The following is a 24345-nucleotide window of genomic DNA, read 5'->3' on the forward strand; positions in this document are numbered from 1 at the left end:
CGCATACTGCAATATCACCACATAATATAGTCCAAAAGGTGGAAGTTTGTAAACTTTTTAAAAATGCAAAGCCATGTACACTTGTGCACTTCAAAAATTCCTTGTATACTGTACCGTCTTGCACGTCTCTGTTTCCTGTGTGTGTTGTTAGAAATCAAACTGTAACTTTAGGAAAAAATATGCCAAAAGCACATTTACAATTACTTATGACCGTTTTTAACTTCTTTTCTTCAGACCAAATCCCCTGTACACATATACTGACTCAGAGGATGAGCAGCCTACAAAAACCGGTTTCCCCAGGCGCCTCGAGTGAAAATACCAGGTAAAATACTGTCTAGTGTCTGTGTACATATCTGTGTCTGACACAAGGATACTTTTTTGACAAGTTGTCTGTATTCTTAAATAAATTTCTAAACAGCCCTCACCACTCTGCAGTCTGCCCCCCAGCCCACTGATAGCAACCATCATAATGCCCCGCCCAGCTTGCGGCACCTTTCGCCAACACAGCTTTGTGATCTCCCCAGTCTGCAGAGTCTGATGTCGATGTCATGAGACTCTTTGAGTGAGGGGTGATTTCTTCTGTGGTTCATGCTTTGGTTTCAGTGTATTGTTGTGTTCATACTTTTTGGAAGGAATCTCAGAAAAAAGGTATGTCTCTTTAAAAAGGATTTATTTTGCTTTTTGCAGTTGAAAGTTTACACAGCGCTGAGGACTTCTATGTGAACCAACAGCATGTTTGACAACAAGGATGACCCTCAAACGGGCTGTACAACATTATATAGTGAGACAAAAACATCGATTATAACAGCAAACTTCCTCCCGCATGGACGCAGTCTTGGTGTCTGCTCCGAAGCATCCTCATATCTCCATGACTTCGTCTGGTATCTGCTCCCTCCTCTGTAAGAGACAGAAAAGCAAAACACCTCTCTGCCTATAGCCTTGATAATCTAATGCTATTATCCATTGTTCTTCTAGTGATTCAAAGTTGGTTTAGAATATCATATTCAGAACTCTCTGACCCAAAGACTTATTCTAATCATAATCTATGTGTGTAAGCGTGTTTGCAATTACCCCTCTGCACTCTAAGTCATTTCCTACAATATATCAGTCCGGACAGTAAAGCCGAACAAAGCTTATGACCTTCAGAAGACTGAGCGCCAACTCATTATGAGCACATTTGCAGTAAATGTATGAAAATGATTATAACCACCTAATTTAGTAAAATAAATCAAACATTTTCAATCACAACAGTGTGGAAACAACTTCTCTGTGAAACTGAGCTTGAAGGCATGTAGGTGTGTGTTAATGTTCACATCAAAGAATGAGAGCATCTCTCTGTTACAGTCCAGCTAACCTCCCACCCTCTGGACCTTCTTCACTGAAACAACTTTACATGGAAGTGATGAAGAGGCTGCTGCGTTAGTTCCTTCAAACAAATATATTTCCCAGGATCCAGTCTGTGTTTGTCCCTTTCTTAGACAAGACCCCGTCACCAGGCCAAGGGTTCAGTCCTCATCATTTCTGACTTCAAGATCACAATCTCTGAGTCAAAGCCCTCAGAGCCCAGCACAAGTGAACAGCTGACAGTCTTCTTAGAAAGGAAAACAAAGAGTTGAAGTTGAGCTGAAGAGGCCAAAAATAAAAGTCTTTACACACAACAGATTATTGAAGACAGTTTAGCAGTTTAATAAAACTGACATTTTTTTTCCAATTTTCCAGTTTGGCAAAATCACTTTTTAAAATAATTGTGGAGGCTTTAAACTCAGTGCTTGTTCGGCATAAACATGTAGGTGGAACCACCTACATTATTATATTCAGCTGCATCTAATGGTTGAAGAGCGCCCCCTGCTGTTCTGTAGACCCTCCTCACGCTTGTATTCATGTCTGTTTTTTTCTTATTCCCAGATAAAGTTGCGTATGTGAGTTTGTTGGGTATATTTTATATTATATTGTTAAAATCTCAGCAGCAAATATTGTAGCTGAATATTTCTGTAACTGTATCTTCATGTTGTTAAAGCCTGGAAACAAATATGTACAGGATGAGGAGGATGTGTATCTTGCAACTATTAATGCTAGGACTTTTTACTGGTTTCAAAATGAGATCTAAAACCTGTTGATAGAGGAGTTATATGCTCGTCCACTTTCAAGATCACTGGTAATATCTTCACTGGGTCTTTCTCAGTAAAAAGATAAGGAAACAGCTTCTCAGTGAAATTGTGTTCGAAGGTGTGTATGAGTGTGTTGGCATCCAGATCATAGAATGAGAGCTTCCCTCTGTCATACTCCAGCTGAACTCTGACCCTCTGCAGCTTCTTTACTGACAAAAATGTACCTGTATATGGTGCTGTTGTTACTATGTACTTTTCATCCTCGAAACATAATTGCCAGAAACCTGACAGTGCTTCTACCTTTCTCTCATAAGACTCATTTACAACACCAAAGGCCCAAAATCCCTCTTCTCCAACCTCAACATCCCAAATGTGAGTCCCTGAGTCGAAGCCCTCAGAGCCCAGGACAATTTTCCAATAGTGACACCTCTCTGGATTATCAGGAACCTTCTGTCTCCCTCCAAATGTCACACTGGTCAGATCTTCAGATAATATGAGTTGTGGATGAGCTGTGTTTGGATCCAGAATCACAGGAGTGTAGGAGACCATCTCCTTCATCTTATTCCATATGTTGTAGGTCAGGTTGCCCAGGTGTTTGGCCACATCTATCAGAGCTCCTGAGACCAGCTGTGGAGCATCCAGCAGGGGGAGCAGCTTGACTCTGTTGACTGAAACCTTGTAGTTGTGCAGGAATGAGACGTCTTCAGCTCTCAGTTCCTCCTCTGTGGCTCTGATTGTTTCTGAAAGAGTTTTTATTTCTCTACTCAGAGACTCAATCTTCTCCTCCATTTTTCTTAACTTCTGCTCTTCTTCCTGCCTCAGAGCAGCCAGCCTGGCTTCCTCTTCATTTTGGAGAAACTGCTGAAGCTTTTTAAACTCCTCCTTTATCTGCTTCTCCGTCTGCTGTGCCTGGACCTTTATATGTTCTGCTGTTTGATCAAAGTTTCCTTTGACTTGTTCAAACACCTTCAGTTTATCTTGTAAGGACTTCAGGTGTTTCTGAAGCTCCTCTCTGTGATCCTGGGCGGCTTCTTCAGTTGGGTTGAATCTGTGGTCTTTGTGTGCTTTTGAATCTCGACAGACGACACACACCAGCTGCTGATGATCCAAACAAAAAAGTTTGAGTTTGTCATGGTGCAGACTGCAGAGAGGCTCAGACACTGCAGAAGGGTTTTTATCTCTCTGCAGTAAGAAAGCCTCACACAGGTTCTTTAACACCAAGTTACGGGGCGGATCATTTGACAGGTTTATCTTCTTACAAAGTGGGCAGTTGTGTTCTAGAATCTCGCTCCACCACGTCTGCAAACAGAATCGACAGAAGCTGTGGCTGCATGACAGGATGACAGGATCTCTATAGATGTTGTGGCAGACGGGACAGGAGAGATCATTTTCCGACTGAGAAGACATTTTGTCCTGGAGTAACAACAATGAAAACAATGAGGCGTCCACTCAAGAAGTTTCTTCAAACTTACTTTCACTTTTAGCTTTGACTTCTGTAAAACTTCTGTTTGTAACATGGAATCAGCAGCATCGTGTTGAAGTGTCAGTATCCTGATATTCCCTGTATTTCAGTGTTCACCGTATCCTTCTGTCGTTGAACGTCCTCTCTTTTCTAACAAAGAATCTAAATATATAGTCCAGAAACTGAAAGTGTCACGGTGAATGTAATTTGACACCAGTATGAACAATGAATGAGTAAGATGCATACTTAAAAGGGTGTGTGATTCATTTCTATATGGGGTGGAGAGAGGTGTTGTAGAAATGTCAAATAAATGGTGGTGCATGAAACCAGGTTGTCTTTATTACTTTAATTTAATTTTTAAGAGGTTCAAAGAACAGTACAGATTATGGCAACACTTTACATGTTTTTGGTAAAGTTATCTACCAAAGTCACAGGATGCCATTAGAACACTGAGTAATAAAAGGTAACTGATATGTCAACATTTGAAGGATTACGTGAGCACAGAATATGTTAACATGAAGCATTTCATTCAGCAATGTAGCCTGACAAACAGAAGAAGTCTCCTGTTACAAAGGGTGCAAACAAAGAATACACACAGGCTAACAATGCTGACAAGAAATTATAGCATTAAAAAATAATTTCAAACACTAAAGCATAAATAGGATGAATCTGCAATTTTTCACTGCTCAGACCTCGTTTTTTTTCTTTTCACTTTCAAATAAAAAATAGATGAAAGGCATAAAATCTGAAATGTTCCTCATTGTGACAAATCGTAAATTATTTATTCAAGCATAAAAAAGTCCCCTAACTCAAGCGATGGCCCAGAGGTGTGTTTGCACATAACAGACAACATAGTATAGATAATTATAAATAAATTTAAACATTAAAAATTAAAACACAGCAGTGTTACTGAAGCAGTGTGAGATCATACCGACTTTCAAACTAATGAGAATTTTTTTTTCAAAAAGCTGTCTCTGCCTTATATGCTGTATCTACAGACATGTTTGTAAATGGTTTAAGGATATGTGGCACTTATTTTCCCAGAAAAATCTAATAAAATGTGTGGTGGCTCAAGACTTTTGCACAATTCTATCCTAAAATGTGTTACTATAATTAGTCCCATCGGGTTTTTTTTAAATCAGATTTCAGCAGTAAATATCAAAGACAGAAAATATCAAACTTCTGCAATCTTAGTCACGGCCTATATGCATATGTTCATATCTCCACCACCCGGTATGCTTCTTGTATACTGTCCTGATTCTTGATTTGAGGTGAGAGACAAACGACTCGAAGTCCATTGTGCGTCAAAACAATGATTTTATTTAAGCACGTATATATGTGGGAAGCCGAGCACGATCACTCAAACAGCATCAATCTTCCCAGAACAATAAATGGGGTGTCATATATGTAACATAGTTGATGACGAACATTATGCGTCAAAAGCAGATAACAAACATGCATAAGTTCCAGTAATTCCACCTTGGACATATTCTAAAAAAAACCAGTTCCTTCCTCTGTTCCTCCACCACCGCCAGATGCTTCCTGTTATTTCACTTCACTTATCTGTGGAAATTAAACTGTCACGTACGCAGGTAAAACAACTTGCAGTTTCGAGCAAAACAAGTCTAAATACTGTGTATGTGTGTTCAGGCAGCCTATGTGTCTGTGTCTGTGTCTTAACCTCAGTGCATGACCTAACTCGACAAACAAAGACATTTCAGAAGCATACTTCCTGACTCCGTTTGAGTCGTGTGTTACCAGGCAGACTCCAATGCAACAGGCTGCTGAGGGCACCCAGGCCTTTATTCTATTTCTATATAATATGTGGTGAATTGTACTGTAAGCATGTATGCAATCTTTCATTAGCTCAATAGGTTTTCCAATTGATCGGCCAAACTCACGCTGACCGAAGCTTCAGACCATTATCAACTGAGCTTCAACTCTTTAATTAGCACAAAAATGCAATATGTGTATAACATGATTACAGATTGTTACGGATTCAAATATTGGGGATGGATACAAGAGGAAAACCAAAATAACAACACTGGTCCGGCCGGGTTGAGTCAAACGATGATTTAATGAACACACGCGTGGGAGATGGACACCATACAGCAGACAGCATCAGATCTCAAAATGATGGAGCCTTGATCAAACTCTTATAGCCTCTAGTGGCCCCCACCTAATCATAAAAGCCTAAACATTCACATTCTTTCTCACACACAGCGCCTAAGCTACGACCTTGGCTCCCTGTTTATCTGCTCCTGCTGAGATGGGACTGTAATGCTCTGTTCTCTTCTAACCAGACAAGTAAGGCGATGACTTTCTGCAAACAGTATTTCTTATAACTCAGCAGTATAATGCATCATAAAACAATATCATTCATTCACAATAAATCAGCAGTCTAATGTAATGCAGATCAGTTTACCAAATGTAATAGTTATCACCTTCTTCTAATTCAGGAGTATAATGCAAACTAAAACTACATAATAATTCACAATCTTTAATAAGGGGTCTAACATGGCATAAAATAATATTATAATCCAACAATTCCCCCTGATGAGCTCTTTAGACTTAAAGAGCTCACTTACACCCTGCAATCCAGTGTTGCCGGGTTCATTTCTCCTTACCCCTGAGGCCCTTTGTCCCCCTGTTGGGTAAACCATATGTGAGATGACCTCTGTGTTTGCGCAGTTCAGATGCAAGAAAAAATATTATTACAACAACAATAGTAGGTACAGATGATACTCCCATCACTCCCCAGTTCTCCCACAGCTTTATTTCGGTGCTACCTTATACCCTTCAAACGTACTCGGACTAGAACCTCTGTCCGAGGAGCTTTTAACCTTTATTTTATTGCTGTAGGCACCAGTGTCTTCCAGTCGGGTGATCCTCTGCTCTTCTTCCTTCAACCTCAGGGGTTAGACAACCCTTCAGTCGTTGCACAGATCAGGGGATTATTCTGCCCCGATTTCAAACAATGATCTGTGTATTCTGGGGTCAAAGCTGTGTTTCCCAGCAAAAGGAACAGGAACGTGTCCCCCTTTCGACCAAGAGCCTCTCGAACCTCGTTGGTCTGGTGTTCCTGGATTTCCGCCAACCCCTTCATGGTTATTGCTGTGTTTATGGGATCCATCCTTTTGAGGTGACTAGCTGGAGCCCAAAATGCCATGACACTTGAACCCAGTTGGTGTTTCAGCAGTCGTATATCTGTGACCTCGTCTGGTGTCTGTTCCTTTCTCTGTAAGAGACAGAAAACCAAAACACCTCTCTTCCTAGCTCTAACAATCTAATGTTGTTGTCTACTGATCTTTTGGTGGTTCAGAATTGGTTTAGAACATTCAGAATGTCCCAAGGACTTATCCTAATTTAGTGTATGTGTGTGAGCGTGTTTGCATTTAGCCCGCTGCACTGGCATTCCTACACTTTATCAGTCCGGACTATCGCCGAACGAAGCTTATGACCTTCAAAAGACCGAGTGCCAACTCATTATAAGCACATTTGCAAGATATATATAAAAATGATTAAAACCACTCATTCTAATAAAAGACATAAAAAACAAATTAGCCATTTTTAATTCTAACATGTGTCAATTCAACGAAGCTAGAAAATTAAAAGAACAGGTTAGTGACCTCATATCTTAGAAAGTATCAGACTTTCTCCTATCCAGTGTCGTTGCTCCAGTCTTGTTATCCTGTGTTAGGGAATGAAATCAATTTAATTGTCATGTTAGATCTGTTCAACTCCGGGCTCCGCCCAGAGCCTGCGTCTTCACAATTGTCTACAAACAAAACCTGTATTAATATGAACTTCACTTCAACATGAACTTGTTGACTACTTTTGACACCTGTAAATAGAAGATTAACATGAGGTTATAACAATCACTGTAATACAAATGTTAATATGTCAATAGCTTCAATAAATGTTCAATGCAATGCTTGTTATATGATTCTGATGTAACAATAATGCTGATTGTACAATAACAGTAAAACACCCCCTTTTTATCCCTTACTGACCACAGCAGGGGCATCTATGTTTTGATTCAGCCATGAATCCAGCTCACCTGATTCATCACTGAGCCCCACCGGCACTGGCATTTGACAGGGTGGTGCTGCATATTCTTCCTTTAATGTCACTATTTTCAATCTGTTAATTAGAGTGCTTAAACATGAAGTAGACTACGTCCACAACAAGTCAATACAGCTGTAAATGTGGCCAATTATCAATCTATTACCAATCAATAACAAAAGATAGCTTTTATTTTATGCATGCTTTTAGTCAACCACTCACCCAGAGGATCTTCAATCCCAGAAAATTCCTTCTCCTCATTTAATAAGTCTGTCTTCCTTCCATGCCCTGGTAACTGGTCCATCCAGAGCCGTATCATCTTGGAATATACATACAACAAGCCAAACCACACCTTGGTCACACCAACCCTTTTCCGCCCTGAAGATGTCCAACGCCATCTTAGTCTGGACTGTCAAAGGTGACTTTAACGCTGACTGTTCCGACAATCCATTTTATAACATTTCCTGGTCAGATTAGCCAATCCCTGCACACTGGAATAAACATAATCAACATGATCAACATTTTTCCTGTGTGTTATTTCACCATCTTATTGATTCCAACGCTCCATCCTTATGTGGTTTGCTACATTATGTTTATCTAGAACTCCACTCTGTCTCTAAATGTTTGAAGAATTTTTCATGTTAGGGGTCAAATTTTAAGAATTTGACCATACGTGAAATTAATGATGTTATCACCCCCATCGGGGCTTACCTTTCCCACTTCTGATGGTATTCCTCCCTATTCTTTGCAAGTACCCCCTTTTGGTGGCGAGAAACTGTTGGTGTGGTCAAGTGGGTGCTGTAAAAACAAAAGCTCAGGACAGAACAGTTATCAGTCATGTACTTCATACAAAATTAGCATATATTGAATTTCATATTGATCCTCTGAGTGTAATGGTACATTTTAATTTGAATTTATCAAAGCTAAACACAATAATTTTTCTTTATTTTGCTCTTGTTCTTGTGCAGCACCACATCTCAGCACATGCCCCTGTCGGTTCTATCTTACTTTTCTAAATTATTGACTATTTCAATGGAGAACCTAAATGACGTGGACCAGGGTTTGTCATTACATATCTCTATTTTGAATGTGAAAGTCTATCATTCCCCTGTTATTCATAGACATCAATAGAGTTTTTTTTGCTTTTTTTTTTCTATCAAAATTAATTGGCTTTTTACAGTGGCCTGCTATGGTTAATAATAACATGTTCAGTCATGAGTGAAATCAAAGCTTTTCTTCACTTTAGCATTTAACATTCCCAACAATATAATGTGATACATTAATCAAAACACAGCAAATAAAACACAATTTTCTTGATGCAAACATCAGTAACTCAAAATTAGCAACCAAAGGGTTAAGTCTGCAGTTCACACTCATGTGAAGCTACAGCCTCCCCCGTAAGTCTCTGTCCTCCTTCTGTTCCTGCAAAAACAAAACAAAGCAAGACAAAACATCCACCCTTCTTTTACAGGCTGGGTGAATTGTTTGTGGGCATTTACTAATCCTAAAGTCGGTACCGTTTTTGTCTCAGTATCAAGTCAGTTTAAACTTTTGGCCGAAATTCAATCACTCAGGCCTGGATTAAAGAGCTGATTTATTAAATCAGGAACTCACAAAATACCAAAATATCACCACCGGTGGATCACTCCTCTCAGATGTTCTTATTTCAGTGCACTGTAACAAAAGCAAAAACAAACGTAACCAATAAAATAATCATATAATAACAAATACTGGGGCCCGTTAGAAACATGTCCAAGCATAAAACCATCTTTCTCTCTCTTAGAGAGAGAAAACAATCCAAACCTCACTGATAAAATCAACCTAGTGTTAAGCAAAACCCAAAATCAACCAAAACTTCACCAGAAAGTTTTTCTCCGTCCCGGGACAATATTGTGTAAGCATACAGGTACCGTAACTCCTTTTTGCACTGACAAAAACGTGTTGGACTTATTTGATTCAATAGTGGACACTAGTTGCACACAAATGTTTTGCTTTGGTAGAAACTTAAACAACTGAGTTAAATCAACACAACCTTTTCATATTCAGTAAACCTGTGCATTTTGGGTTCATAAAACACGATTGAAACATGTTCAGATGGAGTAAGTTGAACTCCTGGAATATTTTAATCCTTCACAATTCTGTCATTTTATTTCAACACTATTCAATAACTTTTATCCAAATACTACTTGGTTCCTTAAATACTACATGTTGTCTTCATATTGCATACGGTTCAACAAAGTCTAGATTCTGGTTACCATAGAAATTGAATGGGTCTACTACAACTACCATCCTCCTATCTTTATCCTGATTGCAGGAGGGCTGGGAAATAACCCTGAAGTGATAGGTTATGAGGCAGGGTGCACCCCGGACAGCTCACCAGTCTATCACCTAAAAACAAACAACCATTTACACTTACATTCACGGATAATTTAGAATCATCAATTAACCTAGCTCTAACAGCTGCATGACTTTTCACTGTGGCAGGAAACCAGAATACCCAGAGAAAAACCCCTGCAAACTAGCCAGACTGTGGACTTGCACCCAGGACCTTCTTACTGTGGAGCAACAGCACTCACCAGCATGCCAACAATATAGGAAATACAGGAAAGCTATGATTTCCTGTTGAATTTTGTACAGATCTTTAAAGCCTGAGGCAATTGTGTTAAATACACGTGGGATGCTTACGTAAATCCAAGGGCTGGTCCCCTTTTCTTTCTTTTTTTTCTTTTTCTTTTTTCAGTGTGTTCCTCCTTCAATTAAATCTCAATCACAAAAATGTGGCGCTCCGAAATAAGGCTCACACCGTTAATTCATCATTTTCAATCAATCAAGCATAAAGAGAAAAAACAAAAACAAAACAAAAACAGACGAACAGGAAAATGATGTTGTTTTGGCTGTGTTATTCAGAGAGGGGCCAGGCCCTGTGTCAGCCTTCTCCCCCCCCTTTTTTTTGTTTTTTCTCACTATATAATCAAGTCATAACCCACCAAGTTGACAGGACAACACAGGTACATGTTAAAATTCTTAAGATCATGTTTAATAACTCAAAAAGGAATTTTATTTCATTCAGTAATCACTTGTATTAATCAATCAGAGGAAAACATGTCACAATTTGACTCTTTTAACCACTTAATTTGTTGTTTCATCACTGGTTTGTCATACCAGTGTCTTTCTTTTTGAAGTTAAGTTGTTGTCCTGCAACCCAGAGAGTTTATTTGTTAGTAGTGGATAAACTTTATCATTTAACATCACGTGTATGTTAAGTTTCGCTGCTTTAGCCTTGCTGGAAAAATTTCACGTGTTTATGAATGTAAGCTGTTTCTTCATTGCGTGTGTGTGCATTTGTGGGTGGGTTACTTTAACTTTTTTCTCAAACAAGGCATTTCTCTAATTGTGTGTGTTTTTAATTTTGTTTCCCAAATTTTGATTTCCCACCTTAAATAACAGCATTCCATGTCTTCAGCCAGGAATTAGAGCTTGCTTGTGAGATTCAGGGACACATGGTGCCAAAAACAATTCAGTGAAAAACTTGCCTGAAAATTTCCAGTGAATTTCCATTCGCTTCATCTGCCTAGATTTTACTCTCTCTCTCTCTTGGTGCATAGTTCACACAGTCAGGCAGCTGCCTTTTATGGGCATGCACATTTCCGGTCACAGACACTCACCCCCAGCAGCTGCAAAGCCATCTCTCCTATATCAAAACCCAGCCAAACATTAAACATTCACTGTAGTCATTCAAAACTTTATTTGTAATATTATAATCAGCAAAATCAGCGTTTTAATTACAGGCATCTATCATTGTTTGCAAATCATACTTATAAAACTCAATAACACGCTAAACAGGAAGTCCTCTGTGGGCTTCACAGCAGCCACCTCATTTGCATGTTCACACACTGTCTAAAAATAGCTCGCAGCACTGCAGCGCGCTCTCGTCACACACAGCCTCGTTTCACACTCAACTCTCTATCTTATATTTACAAAGACGTCTTATATTTACAATCACTCTCAGGCCTGAAAGTTTTAGCGCCTACACAATTTTGACAAATTTAAGATAACGGGTCCAACTGAAGAAAGTCCAACTTTTTTGTAATCAATTAACCAGTATCAGACTCTAACTGTATCTGGCCTCATCTCTAAAATCCCTAACTCAATTTAAAGTGTCCAAAAAAGCGCAGATACCGTTCAACACGGTAAGGAGACTCTAACTCCTAGCTTATTCCAGGATGCCCTGTACCCCACAGTCAAGCCAAACTGAACTAACCCTGTTCACCGACAGGTCAAGGTCGCGCGTCCGCGGCCAGGAGAGAGCGTAACCTCCGGGCTATGCGCCTCTTAGCTATTGCCGTTCTTAGATAATTTATAATACTTTTAAACAACAGACAACACTCAAAAACAAGAGTATGACTGAGGTAGATGCAACGTTATGGACACTGGAGACTCTAACTCGCAAAATGACCAACACAGATGCAATCCTTAGACCAATGGAGACTCTAACTCACAAAATGACCAATTCCCTATCAAACTACCTGGGACTCGAACCCAGTATTATTTTCCTTTCTCTTGGGACTCAAACCCAGTATTATTTTCCTTTATCTTGGGACTCGAACCCAGTATTATAACTTATAAGCTTACTTCAAGTTTCAACACTCATGAGATTTTTCATCAAAACCAAAACAGGCCTTCACCAGTAATTTCAGTGAGTAGACTTTTAATTTATACAGTCCAATTTGGCACAGTTTGGATTTACATTCAACAGGTTGTGCCTCACCTTTAGATGTGCCGGCTTGCCCACTCACGTCAGACCACTGGCTTGTGCCTGCCCGTTAAACCACCTCGGACCGTCCAAACCTCCAAAACTTCCTCCCCAATACCACAGGACGAGCCCCCAAAACTGTTACGGATTCAAATATTGGGGATGGATACAAGAGGAAAACCAAAATAACAACACTGGTCCGGCCGGGTTGAGTCAAACGATGATTTAATGAACACACGCGTGGGAGATGGACACCATACAGCTGACAGCATCAGATCTCAAAATGGTGGAGCATTGATCAAACTCTTATAGCCTCTAGTGGCCCCCACCTAATCATAAAAGCCTAAACATTCACATTCTTTCTCACACACAGCGCCTAAGCTACGACCTTGGCTCCCTGTTTATCTGCTACTGCTGAGATGGGGCAGTATGCTCTGTTCTCTTCTAGTCAGACAAATAAGGCGATGACTTTCTGCAAACAGTATTTCTTATAACTCAGCAGTATAATGCATCATAAAACAATATCATTCATTCACAATAAATCAGCAGTCTAATGTAATGCAAATCAGTTTACCAAATGTAATAGTTATCACCTTCTTCTAATTCAGGAGAATAATGCAAACTAAAACTACCCAATAATTCAAAATCTTTAATTGGGGTCTAACATGGCATAAAATAATATTATTATCCGACAAGATGCACCTGCAATGAAAGATTATTATGTAATTTAGCTCACACCTGAAATACAAACTTTAATGTAACATCAACAGCTTCAATAAATGCTCTAATGAAATGATAATGATAAATCATAAGTGATGCAACAGTAATAATAATGGTTATGAATAGTAACAGTAAAATAATTTTTCATCTCCACAATACCTAACACAGTGATGTATTTCAGTGTGAAGGAACATGTTATATTTCTGTTTTCTCCTGAGAAGAATGAAGCAACGTTTTGCTGGTTTTGAAACCAAACCCAAAACCTGATGATAAAGGGGTTATGAGACTCTTTGAGTGAGGGGTGATTTCTTCTGTGTTCATGCTTTGGTTTCAGTGTATTGTTGTGTTCATACTTTTTGGAAGGAATCTCAGAAAAAAGGTATGTCTCTTTAAAAAGGATTTATTTTGCTTTTTGCAGTTGAAAGTTTACACAGCGCTGCGGACTTCTATGTGAACCAACAGCATGTTTGACAAAAAGGATGACCCTCAAACGGGCTGTACAACATTATATAGTGAGACAAAAACATCGATTATAACAGCTAACTTCCTCCCGCATGGACGCAGTCTTGGTGTCTGCTCCGAAGCATCCTCGTATCTCCATGACCTCGTCTGGTATCTGCTCCCTCCTCTGTAAGAGACAGAAAAGCGAAACACCTCTCTGCCTAGCCTTGATAATCTAATGCTATTATCCATTGTTTTTCTAGTGATTCAAAGTTGGTTTAGAATATCATATTCAGAACTCTCTGACCCAAAGACTTATTCTAATCATAATCTATGTGTGTAAGCGTGTTTGCAATTACCCCTCTGCACTCTAAGTCATTTCCTACAATATATCAGTCCGGACAGTAAAGCCGAACAAAGCTTATGACCTTCAGAAGACTGAGTGCCAACTCATTATGAGCACATTTGCAGTAAATGTATGAAAATGATTATAACCACCTAATTTAGTAAAATAAATCAAACATTTTCAACTTTAAACTCAGTGCTTGTTAGGCATAAACATGTAGGTGGTAGGTGGAACCACCTACATTATTATATTCAGCTGCATTTAATGGTTGAAGAGCGCCCCCTGCTGTTCTGTAGATGCTCCTCACGCTTGTATTCATGTCTGTTTTTTTCTTATTCCCAGATAAAGTTGGGTATGTGTGTTTGTTGGGTGTATTTTATGGTTTCAAAATGAGGCCAAAAATCTGTTGATAGAGGAGTTATATGCTCGTCCACTTTCAAGATCACTGGTAATATCTTCAGTTGTTTCTTCTCAGTACCAACATAAGGAAACAGCTTCTCAGTGAAATTGTATTTGAAGGTGTGTATGAGTGTGTTGGCATCCAGATCAAAGAATGAGAGCGTCCCTCTGTCATACTCCAGCTGAACTCTGACCCTCTGCAGCTTTTTTACTGACAAAAATGCATATGTATCTGGTGTTGTTGATACGCTGTATTTTTCATCCTGGAAACTTAATTGCCAGAAACCTGACAGTGCTTCTACCTTTCTCTCAAAAGACTCATTCATAACTCCAAAGCCCCAAAATCCCTCTTCTCCAACCTCAACATCCCAAATGTGAGTCCCTGAGTTGAAGCCCTCCGAGCCCACAGCAATTTTATAATAGTCAAACCTCTCTGGATTATCAGGAACCTTCTGTCTCCCTCCAAATGTCGCACTGGTCAGATCGTCAGACATGATGAGTTGTGGATGAGCTGTGTTTGGATCCAGAATCACAGGAGTGTAGGAGACCATCTCCTTCATCTTATTCCAGATGTTGTAGGTCAGGTTGCCCAGGTGTTTGGCCACATCTATCAGAGATCCTGAGTCCAGCTGTGGAGCATCCAGCAGGGGGCGCTGCTTGACTCTGATCACTGAAACCTTGTAGTTGTGGAGGAATGAGATGTCTTCAGCTCTCAGTTGCTCCTCTGTGGCTCTGATTGTTTCTGAAAGAGTTTTTATCCCTCTACTCAGAGACTTAATCTTCTCCTCCATTTTTCTTAACTTCTGCTTTTCTTCCTGCCTCAGAGCAGCCAGCCTGGCCTTCTCTTCATTTTGTAGAAACTGCTGAAGCTTTTTAAACTCCTCCTTTATCTGCTTCTCCGTCTGCTGTGCCTGGACCTTTATATGTTCTGCTGTTTGATCAAAGTTTCCTTTGACTTGTTCAAACACCTTCAGTTTATCTTGTAAGGGCTTCAGGTGTTTCTGAAGCTCCTCTCTGTGATCCTGGGCAGCTTCTTCAGTTGGGTTGAATCTGTGGTATTTGTGTGCTTTTGAATCTCGACAGACGACACACACCAGCTGCTGATGATCCAAACAGAAAAGTTTGAGTTTCTCATGGTGCAGACTGCAGAGAGGCTCAGACACTGCAGAAGCTTTTTTATCTCTCTGCAGTAAGAAAGCCTCACACAGGTTCTTTAACACCAAGTTACGGGGCGGATCATTTGACAGGTTTATCTTCTTACAAAGTGGACAGGTTTTTATTTCTCTTTCTCTCCACCACGTCTGTAGACAGAATCGACAGACGTTGTGGCTGCATGACAGGATGACAGGATCTCTATAGATGTTGTGGCAGACGGGACAGGAGAGATCATTTTCAGACTGAGAAGACATTTTGTCCTGGAGTAAAAACAATAAAAACAATGAGGCGTCCACTCAAGAAGTTTCTTCAAACTTACTTTCCCTTCTGTAAAACTTCTGTTTGTAACATGGAATCAGCAGCATCGTGTTGAAGTGTCAGTATCCTGATATTCCCTGTATTTCAGTGTTCACCGTATCCTTCTGTCGTTGAACTTCCTCTCTTTTCTAACAAAGAATCTAAATATATAGTCCAGAAAGTGAAAGTGTCACGGTGAATGTAATTTGACAGCAGTATGAGCAATGAATGAGGAAGATGCATACTTAAAAGGGTGTGTGATTCATTTCTATGGGTGGAGAGAGGTGTTGTAGAACACAATCCCTTTATTTCAGGGGCTCAAAAGTAATTGAACAAATTAAATACCTGAAAATAAAACGCCCGCTTCGTTACTTGGTTCAGGCTGCCATACCTTCACTGGCAATGGCAGCCTGAAGTTTTCTTTCTTTCTTTTCTTTTTTTTGGTGCCAGTTTTATTGCAACACTTGAGAGCAGTTCTGTCTGGCTCAGCAGTCGTACATTTAAGTATGTATGTGACATCTACAGGGAGTTCAAATAACTTAATGTTATTTTCAATCAACCTAGCCTTTGTACTGAAAAATGGCAAGTTACAGTTGTCATAGTAGATCTGAGTCCTCTCTGGCACACAGGACGGGTTAATCCTGTCGCTCTTGTTCGAAAACCTGCACTTCCTAATTCCACAGTCCTCCGGGAGCCCCTGTGTTGACATACGTAACTAGCAGCCTGAAGTCTTGAATTCATGGAAATCACCAGATGCTTGGTTTCCTCCTTTCTAATGCTCTGCCAGGCCTTTACTGCAGCAGCTGTCAGTTGCTGTTCGTTTGTAGGCCTTTTTGCCCAAAGTTTAGTCTTCAACAAGTGAAATGCTCAGTTGGGTTAAGACAAGGGTGTAGATTTGGCATGGACGGAAGGGACATGTCCCCACCAATATCCAGCAATTATTGAATTGTCCCCACCAATAATTTGATCTCTTCGAGTAAAGAAAAACAAACCCAATAGAAAGAAAAAAACGATCTGTCAACGTCTCGTTCACCTAGTGGTGCAGAAAGAGTTAAATTACGTTCTCTACTGGAGTCCTACCTCATGTGACAAATATGGCCAATGTGATTGTCTGAGCCTTTCAGGGAGCTCTGTTTAGTTTTAGCAGCGGCAAGCCTGCGCTGCCAGGAGGAGAGGAGGACGGCAGCACAGAGGAAGAACCTGGATATAAGAAAGTATTTTCAAAGAAACCTAGCGTGCAGACCCTGAATTGGGACACAACCATAGTCTATTCGCACACGAAAACTTTAGACTAGCGATGCGCGAATCATGAACGAATCGTCCAATACTCGAGAATCACTTTACTGACTCATGAATCATGATTCACAAGCCCAACTGACTCACTGACTCATCCCTGTTGCTGTTAGCAGCAATGTATCTAGCTTATAATTAAAATTGTGGAGAAAAACACAACATCTGGCATCTTAACAAAAGAAATTCTGCTCTGAACTGGAAGAAAAAACCCTAAGTAGAAGCTCACATCTGTACCTTCTTGCACGTCTCTGTTTCCTGTGTGTTGTTAGAAATCAAACTGTAACTTTAGGAAAAAATATGCCAAAAGCACATTTACAATTACTTATGACCGTTTTTAACTTCTTTTCTTCAGACCAAATCCCCTGTACACATATACTGACTCAGAGGATGAGCAGCCTACAAAAACCGGTTTCCCCAGGCGCCTCGAGTGAAAATACCAGGTAATAAAATACTGTCTAGTGTCTGTGTACATATCTGTGTCTGACACAAGGATACTTTTTTGACAAGTTGTCTGTATTCTTAAATAAATTTCTAAACAGCCCTCACCACTCCGCAGTCTGCCCCCCAGCCCACTGATAGCAGCCATCATAATGCCCCGCCCAACTTGCGGCACCTTTCGCCAACACAGCTTTGCGATCTCCTCAGCATGCAGAGTCTGATGTCGATGTCTTCCCTATAAAGGGTATGCTTTTAAAATAGTTTTAAAGCTGCATCACAATGTCATTGTACTCTTATCTTCACAACACCAGTTTATACTCCTGAATGTCATCTTTTTGTGATTTATTTTTTCTGTAGACTCCAGAGACTCTGTGAGGCCACTATTACAAGGCAAGTTTGAAAATCTTGGAATTTCACAGTTTACATGGTATATATGGTAAATGGCCTATATTTGTACAGCGCTTTAACTAGTCTCTAAGGACCCCAAAGCGCTTTACACATTCAGTCATCCACCCATTCACACACTGGTGATGGCAAGCTACATATACAAATATCAAATATATGTGACAGGAAAAAACTAGTAAACACTTTTAGCAGTTACAACAACTTATACTCAGTGTTGGGGAGTAACGGAATACATGTACAGCCGTTATGTATTTAAAATACAAAATATGAGTAACTGTATTCCGTTACAGTTACCGTTTAAAAAGGTGGTATTTAGAATACAGTTACTTTGTTGAAATAAATGGATTACACGGCGGTACTTCCCTGTTTCATATTGTGGCGGGTCAGGACTGTTTGGGTTTTGTTTGACAGCTACGTTCTGTTGTTCCAGGCGGCAGCGTTATGGTTGCCATGGTTACAGGGTGACGCTCTCTCTCTGTGTGTTTCCTGGGTGAGAGAGCGCCTGTTGTTGTTGTGCTAAGCTAACAGGCAGAATGCTACAGGTATAGCTCTAAAGAATGTAGCATCATAGGCAGTGTAGTCCGTGCTGCAGGGAGAATGGACTGCCATACACGTTATGTGTCTGTGAGCGAGGGAGGGAGAAAAAGGAAAAGTACGAGCTGTCATCGAGCAAAAACGGGAGCTGGAAGCATGTAAATATAATAATAACCACTGCAGCCAAGAAGAGAGCCTGACGAGCCCAGTTGTAAGTAAGCTATTAAGACTCGACTGTACACCGTGTTCGTGTTTTCCTCCAAAAACAATAAGTTTCGTTGGAGCAGCCTTTCAACGCCTCTCTCTGTCTCTGCTAGCAAAGTTGACCCAGACAACAAAGTAAAGCTAGTTTTCAGCTACGAGCCGACACAGAACCCACCGTATTAGTCAGAGGTCCCTTTACTACGGTTCGGAGCCGCGGACCTTCAGTAACAGTAATAAATCACAGCAATAGTACATTCACGTAGTTGTAAACAGCATGATAATATATTAAGTAATCCAAAGTATTCAGAATACGTTACTCTCATTGAGTAACGTAACGAAATACGTTACAGAATACATTTTGGGGCATGTAATCTGTAATCTGTAATGGAATACATTTTAAAAGCAACCTTCCCAACACTGCTTATACTTGAATGGAGAATGTTACACCATTACTTATGGATATATTAGTTTTTCTCCTCTCACTGCTTAAACCATTAATCTTTCTAGAATTGTTCTTTGAAACAGATGCGACCTCACAAAAGATGTTAACGATGCTGTCAGACCGGACCAGAGCAGTTAACGAACTCCATGAGGAGGTCAGAGCCAACCGCCATCCCTGCTGCAATGAATCGGTAGATGCTGCGGTACTGCCTCTGGATTTGCCCTTGCACAACATGGAGGAGCTAAACAATGCAGAGGCAGCTCTTCAATCACAAGAGGCAAATAAGGCAAAGTATATAAAGGTTATGTACACTTTGTAACTATTGTAGTGTAATAGCTGTCAGATGTGATTAAAATACATAACAACGGTCTGTTGATTAAACACACAAGCACTTGCGTACACATGAGACACTCTCTTAAAATGTGTCTATAGGTGAGACGCTTTGCCTTGATTGGAGGGACCACACTGGAGGTGTGAGTCCGCTGCACCGCCAAACGAGCTGGCCTTGGTACTAAACTGGGCAGGGAACAAAACCAAGGACCAGACAGAGCAAAAAAGGGCATTTAAAGAGACAGCGCTGTGCAGATGCATATTTGGTAAGTTTTACTGTTTATTGTAGTTTTATTAGCCTAAAGTGAACAATAAAGGGATCAATTGATCTGCTGGGTGTGTTGTTTCACATTTCCTTTGTCCGGTTTTTGCTATATTACTTTGTCTTTCTTAATAACAAGACTTTCATGCCCGGTTAATCTGGAGATGGAGTCTTTGGTCTTTGGCTTGTTTTGTCCTCGGGTTGTACACTTTGTACAGCCCGAGGACCTCATGTTGTCTGTTTTTTTAAAGGATACACGACACACCATGCTAAGACATATCACATTTTCAGCTCATAGCTCTTTGGGAATCAAATGCGGCAGTTTGTTGATTTCCCCTTGGTGACTTTCATGTTTATCAGCCTACGAGTTTACATACTTTCTCCCTGCTGGAGAGAATTAAGAAGAGCTTATTCATGTGCTCTAATTCACTTTTTTTGTCTTTTTTGTGTGTGTCTATTTTTGTCCTAGATGACCTGATCTGTTGGATGTTGAAAGTAATAAGAACTTAAGCAGAACTGCAGCTCTGAACATCTGACAGATACACAAACATCTCTCTTCAAAGAAAAACATTCAATTATATTCACTTCAGTTCATTTTTATTTATACAGCAAAGTAACGACTTTGCGATAATACAAATTATTACAGTAACACTGAAGACTTCCAGGAGACTGAATACAAGATTTCTTTGTTTCATTATAAGAACGTTTATTTCTCAGTTGCTTTGATTAAATCAGACCAAGTTTAGAAAGAGGCGAAAACTTCACTGATAATGGAACCCTGTGTTTTTCTACACTGACCATCACTGGTAATATTTTCACCGGCAGAGTCTTGGTGCCAATGTATGGAAAAAGCTTCTCAGTGAAAGTGTGTTTGAAGGTGTGTATGTGTGAGTTGGTGTCCAGATCAAAAAACGAGAGCTTCCTCCTGTCCCAGTCCAGCTGAACTCGGAGTCTTTGGAGCTTCTTCACTGAGAGAACTTTATCTGGAAGCGGTGGAGCGGATGCTGTGTATTTTCCATCCTGGTGACAGACTTCCCAGTATCCAGTGTGTATATGTCCCTTTCTTTGAACAGACTCCTTTAGTACACCGAGACACCAGACTCCATCATTTCTAACCTCAACATCCCAGCTGTTAATCCCCGAATCGTAGCCCTCAGAGCCCAGGATGACAAAATAGTTTTCTATCCTCTCTGGGTTGTCAGGAAGCTGCTTTCTCAGTCCCACACTCACACTGGTCAGATCTTCAGACAGGATGAGTTGTGGATGAGCTGAGTTTGGATCCAGAATCACAGGAGTGTAGGAGACCATCTCCTTCATTCTGTTCCAGATGTTGTAGGTCAGGTTGCCCAGGTGTTTGGCCACATCTATCAGAGCTCCAGAGACCAGCTGTGGATCCTCCAGCAGGGGGCGCTGCTGGATTCTTTTCAGTGCAGCATTGTAGTTGTGCAGAAATGAGACATCTTCAGCTCTCAGTTCCTCCTCTGTGGCTCTGATTGTTTCTGAAAGAGTTTCTATCTCTCTGCTCAGGGCCCCAATCTTCTCCTTTATTATCTTGCATTTCTGCTTCTTCTCAGACCTCAGAGCGGCCAGCCTGGCCTCCTCTTCCTTTTTTAGAAACGTGTGAAGTTTCTTAAACTGCTTTTTAATCTGCCATTCGGTGTAAAAGGCCTGGATCTTACTTTGGAGTGCTGTTTGATTGTAATTTTCTTTAACCTGTTCAAATACTTCCAGTTTCTTCTGTAAGGGCTTCAATAATTCCTGGAGCTCCTTCCTGTAATCCTGTGCTGCTTCATCAATGGGTCTGAATCTGTGACGGTTGTGCACTTTTGAATCTCGACAGATGAGACATGCTGGCTGTTGATCGTGCAGGCAGAAGAGTTTGAGTTTCTCAGAGTGCAGACTGCAGAGAGACTCCAGCTGTGAGGGTTTTTGAACTCTCTTCATTAAGAAGGCCTCACAGAGGTTCTTTAACACCAAGTTACGGGGCGGATCATTCAGTAAAGGAATCGTCTTGCATATTGGGCAGGTTTTTATTTTTATCTCTCGCCACCACAGCTGCAGACAGTCTTTACAAAAGCTGTGGCTGCATGAGAGGACGACAGGGTCTCTATAGATGTCGTAGCAGATAGGACAGGAGAGATCTTTTTCAGTCATTTTGCCTACAAAAAAAGAAGAAAGAAAAAAGAACTCAGTTTAAATGCGAATCCCAAAAGTTGGCAGGACTTAAAAAATCTCCTGCCCTCAGGCAGCATTGCATTAAAAACAGGAACGATTGTGTCGTGGAGATCACTGCATGGACTCAGGAACACTCCCAGAAATCATTGTCTGCGAGCACAGTTTGCTGTGCCATCTGCAAACGCAAGTTAAGGTTCAGTCAAAGCAGCCAAAACTGTCCATCCAGCTTGTAATCAATGCTTTCTGATTCTATGGGGGTGCATTAGTGCCTATGGACTTGCAAATCTGGAAAGGCCCCATCTGCAGAAAGGCATATCGAACAAATGCTCCCATCCAGATGATGTATTCAATGCAACGCACAATTAGATCTGCCTCAGATTTATAGCTGGCTTAATTTACTGATGTTAGTAAGGTCCTGCTTAAAAAATGTCATATCCCTTCAGCAGAGACTCTTTATCACACAGCATACTGGAATCAGTGATGATGTGCTACTTCCCAACAATTTTAAACCATTTTGGTGATCTAACCAGGCAAATCTAATACATTTTTATCCCAGATAGTGAAAGCCCTTTGTCCTCTTTCAGTGTATGTTAAATCCTCTATCAGGAATTTAAGTTTCACTTTTGACTCGACTCTCACATTGGGTGGGCATGTGAAATCTCTGGTTCGGTCTTGTTTTTATCATTTAAGAAATGTGGCTAAGTTAAGCCCTATTTTATCTCGCCCTGAACTAGAGATAGCTATACATGCATTTATTTCCTCATGCTTGGACTATTGTAACTCTTTGTTTATGTGTCTAAGTAAAGATTCTCTCGTCTGCAGGTTGTGCAAAACGCTGCAGCTAGACTGTTGACAAAATCCTCCAAGTACTCACATGTGACACCATTGCTATTTCAGCTACACTGGCTTCCTGTTGAACTTAGAGTCCATTTTAAGATGCTGGTCTTGACATTTAGAGTCTTGCATGGACTGGCACCTCCCTACATCTACGATCTGCTACAGCCCTATGTCCCCAGCAGATCCCTGAGGTCCTCTGATCAGGGCGTACTTGCTATAAAACAGACTAATATGAGAACTAAGGGTGACAGAGCTTTCGCCACCTTTGGCCCCGAGACTGTGGATCTCTCTCCCTCATACATTAAGAACTGTGGACTCAGTAGTTGTTTTTAAAAAACAACTCAAAACTCACCTTTTTAAAACTGTTTTTGGTTAAATTGTCTGTTTTACCGTTTTATTATTTGGTATCTTATGTGCAGCACTTTGTGATTCTGAAAGGTGCTATATAAATAAAATTTATTTTTTTATTATTTATTTATAAATCGAGAACAGCCATCAACACTAAAATCTCTGGCTCAGTAGAGCCGACTAACCCATTAATCTTGCTTCATAGTTAACCTAAGCACACCAGACACAGGATGGTACTGAGTGAAGAGACAGTACTTTAGACCATTTCACTCAGTGTCCATAAATTGCAACTGCAAGCTCAGAATTTCCTTAACACATTACTTTTGGTTGCTACACTATTAATGAACAAGAGAACATTAAAGTAGATGCACAAAAGAGAAATATTTATTTAATGAAAAAAATAAAACTTTTAACTGCAGCTCAAGAATCTGCAAAAAAAGTTCAAGTCAAGTAATTTCTTTTTTTAATTAATGGTAAAAGTTAAATATTTAGAACTACAGTGACAGCGATCTATTCAGAGTGTTTAGATTTGCATTGTATAATGAGGAAGCTTCCTGAAACTTACTTCCAGAGCAGCAGGTTCAGATGTCCCAGCCTTCCTCCGTTTCAGTGTTCCCGGCTTTCTTCCCCCAGCAGCTGTAATTCCTCTGGCTGTGTCCGCTGCTGATGGTCAGTTTTAACGCATTGGTGACAAAATGAAGCTGTCATGTGATTTATGTCCACATCGAAAGAGGAAGACAAATAGCAAGTAACATTTCCCTATATGTGTACATTTCTGCCATTCAAAGATGTTCCACTTCAGCAATTCATTCTGAACAAACATTGTGATTAAAAAGGCCCATTTTTCATGTGTTATTAAGGATTTTACTACAGATTCTAACATATCATATAAAATGAGAGCTTCCCTGAGTCTGTTGTTGCCTCTAACAGCCTGTGAGGAAACTCCCATGTAAGGGAGGTTATTTTTTTGCCAAAATTTAACCGATGTGATGCCTGTGGTTACTTATGGGTGAACGTTGATTAGTGGACTGCACTTCTGAGTCATTATTACTCACTTCCTTTAGCAGAGTCCCAGCTCTCCCCACAAAATCAAAGTGCATTCTATATAAAGGCAAGAAAGCGAACACTGATGCGGCTTCAGAGGATTTAGATGATGACAATCTAGCAGAAAGTGCACTCATAGAGGTGTACTGTGAATCAGGTTTATGGTAAAAATGGTAAATGGTCTGTATTTATATAGCGCTTTACTAGTCCCTAAGATAAACAAGTTTTCTTTGTGTGAGCTGGTTCAACAAAACCTAAAATCTTGATTAGAAACAACACACTCACAC

At 40.2% G+C, this 24345-nt stretch overlaps 3 protein-coding genes across 3 annotated transcripts; all 3 read right to left on the minus strand.

The window, feature by feature from the left end:
- Positions 1-2024: 2024 nt before the first annotated feature.
- Positions 2025-3515, minus strand: LOC148102836 (E3 ubiquitin-protein ligase TRIM35-like). Its single transcript, XM_087841386.1, has one exon. The coding sequence runs from the start codon at positions 3513-3515 to the stop codon at positions 2073-2075; it is 1443 nt and encodes a 480-aa protein (XP_087697512.1). The 3' UTR covers positions 2025-2072.
- Positions 3516-14227: 10712 nt separating this feature from the next.
- Positions 14228-15703, minus strand: LOC148102837 (nuclear factor 7, ovary-like). The gene has a single exon (XM_087841216.1). The coding sequence runs from the start codon at positions 15701-15703 to the stop codon at positions 14228-14230; it is 1476 nt and encodes a 491-aa protein (XP_087697342.1).
- Positions 15704-20344: 4641 nt separating this feature from the next.
- Positions 20345-21808, minus strand: LOC118455620 (zinc-binding protein A33-like). The gene has a single exon (XM_035915136.2). The coding sequence runs from the start codon at positions 21806-21808 to the stop codon at positions 20381-20383; it is 1428 nt and encodes a 475-aa protein (XP_035771029.2). The 3' UTR covers positions 20345-20380.
- Between the last annotated feature and the right edge of the window lie 2537 nt (positions 21809-24345).

This window comes from Neolamprologus brichardi, chromosome 5 (assembly GCF_056152115.1).
Source record: "Neolamprologus brichardi isolate AB-2024 chromosome 5, ASM5615211v1, whole genome shotgun sequence".
Taxonomy (NCBI): Eukaryota; Metazoa; Chordata; class Actinopteri; order Cichliformes; family Cichlidae; genus Neolamprologus; species Neolamprologus brichardi.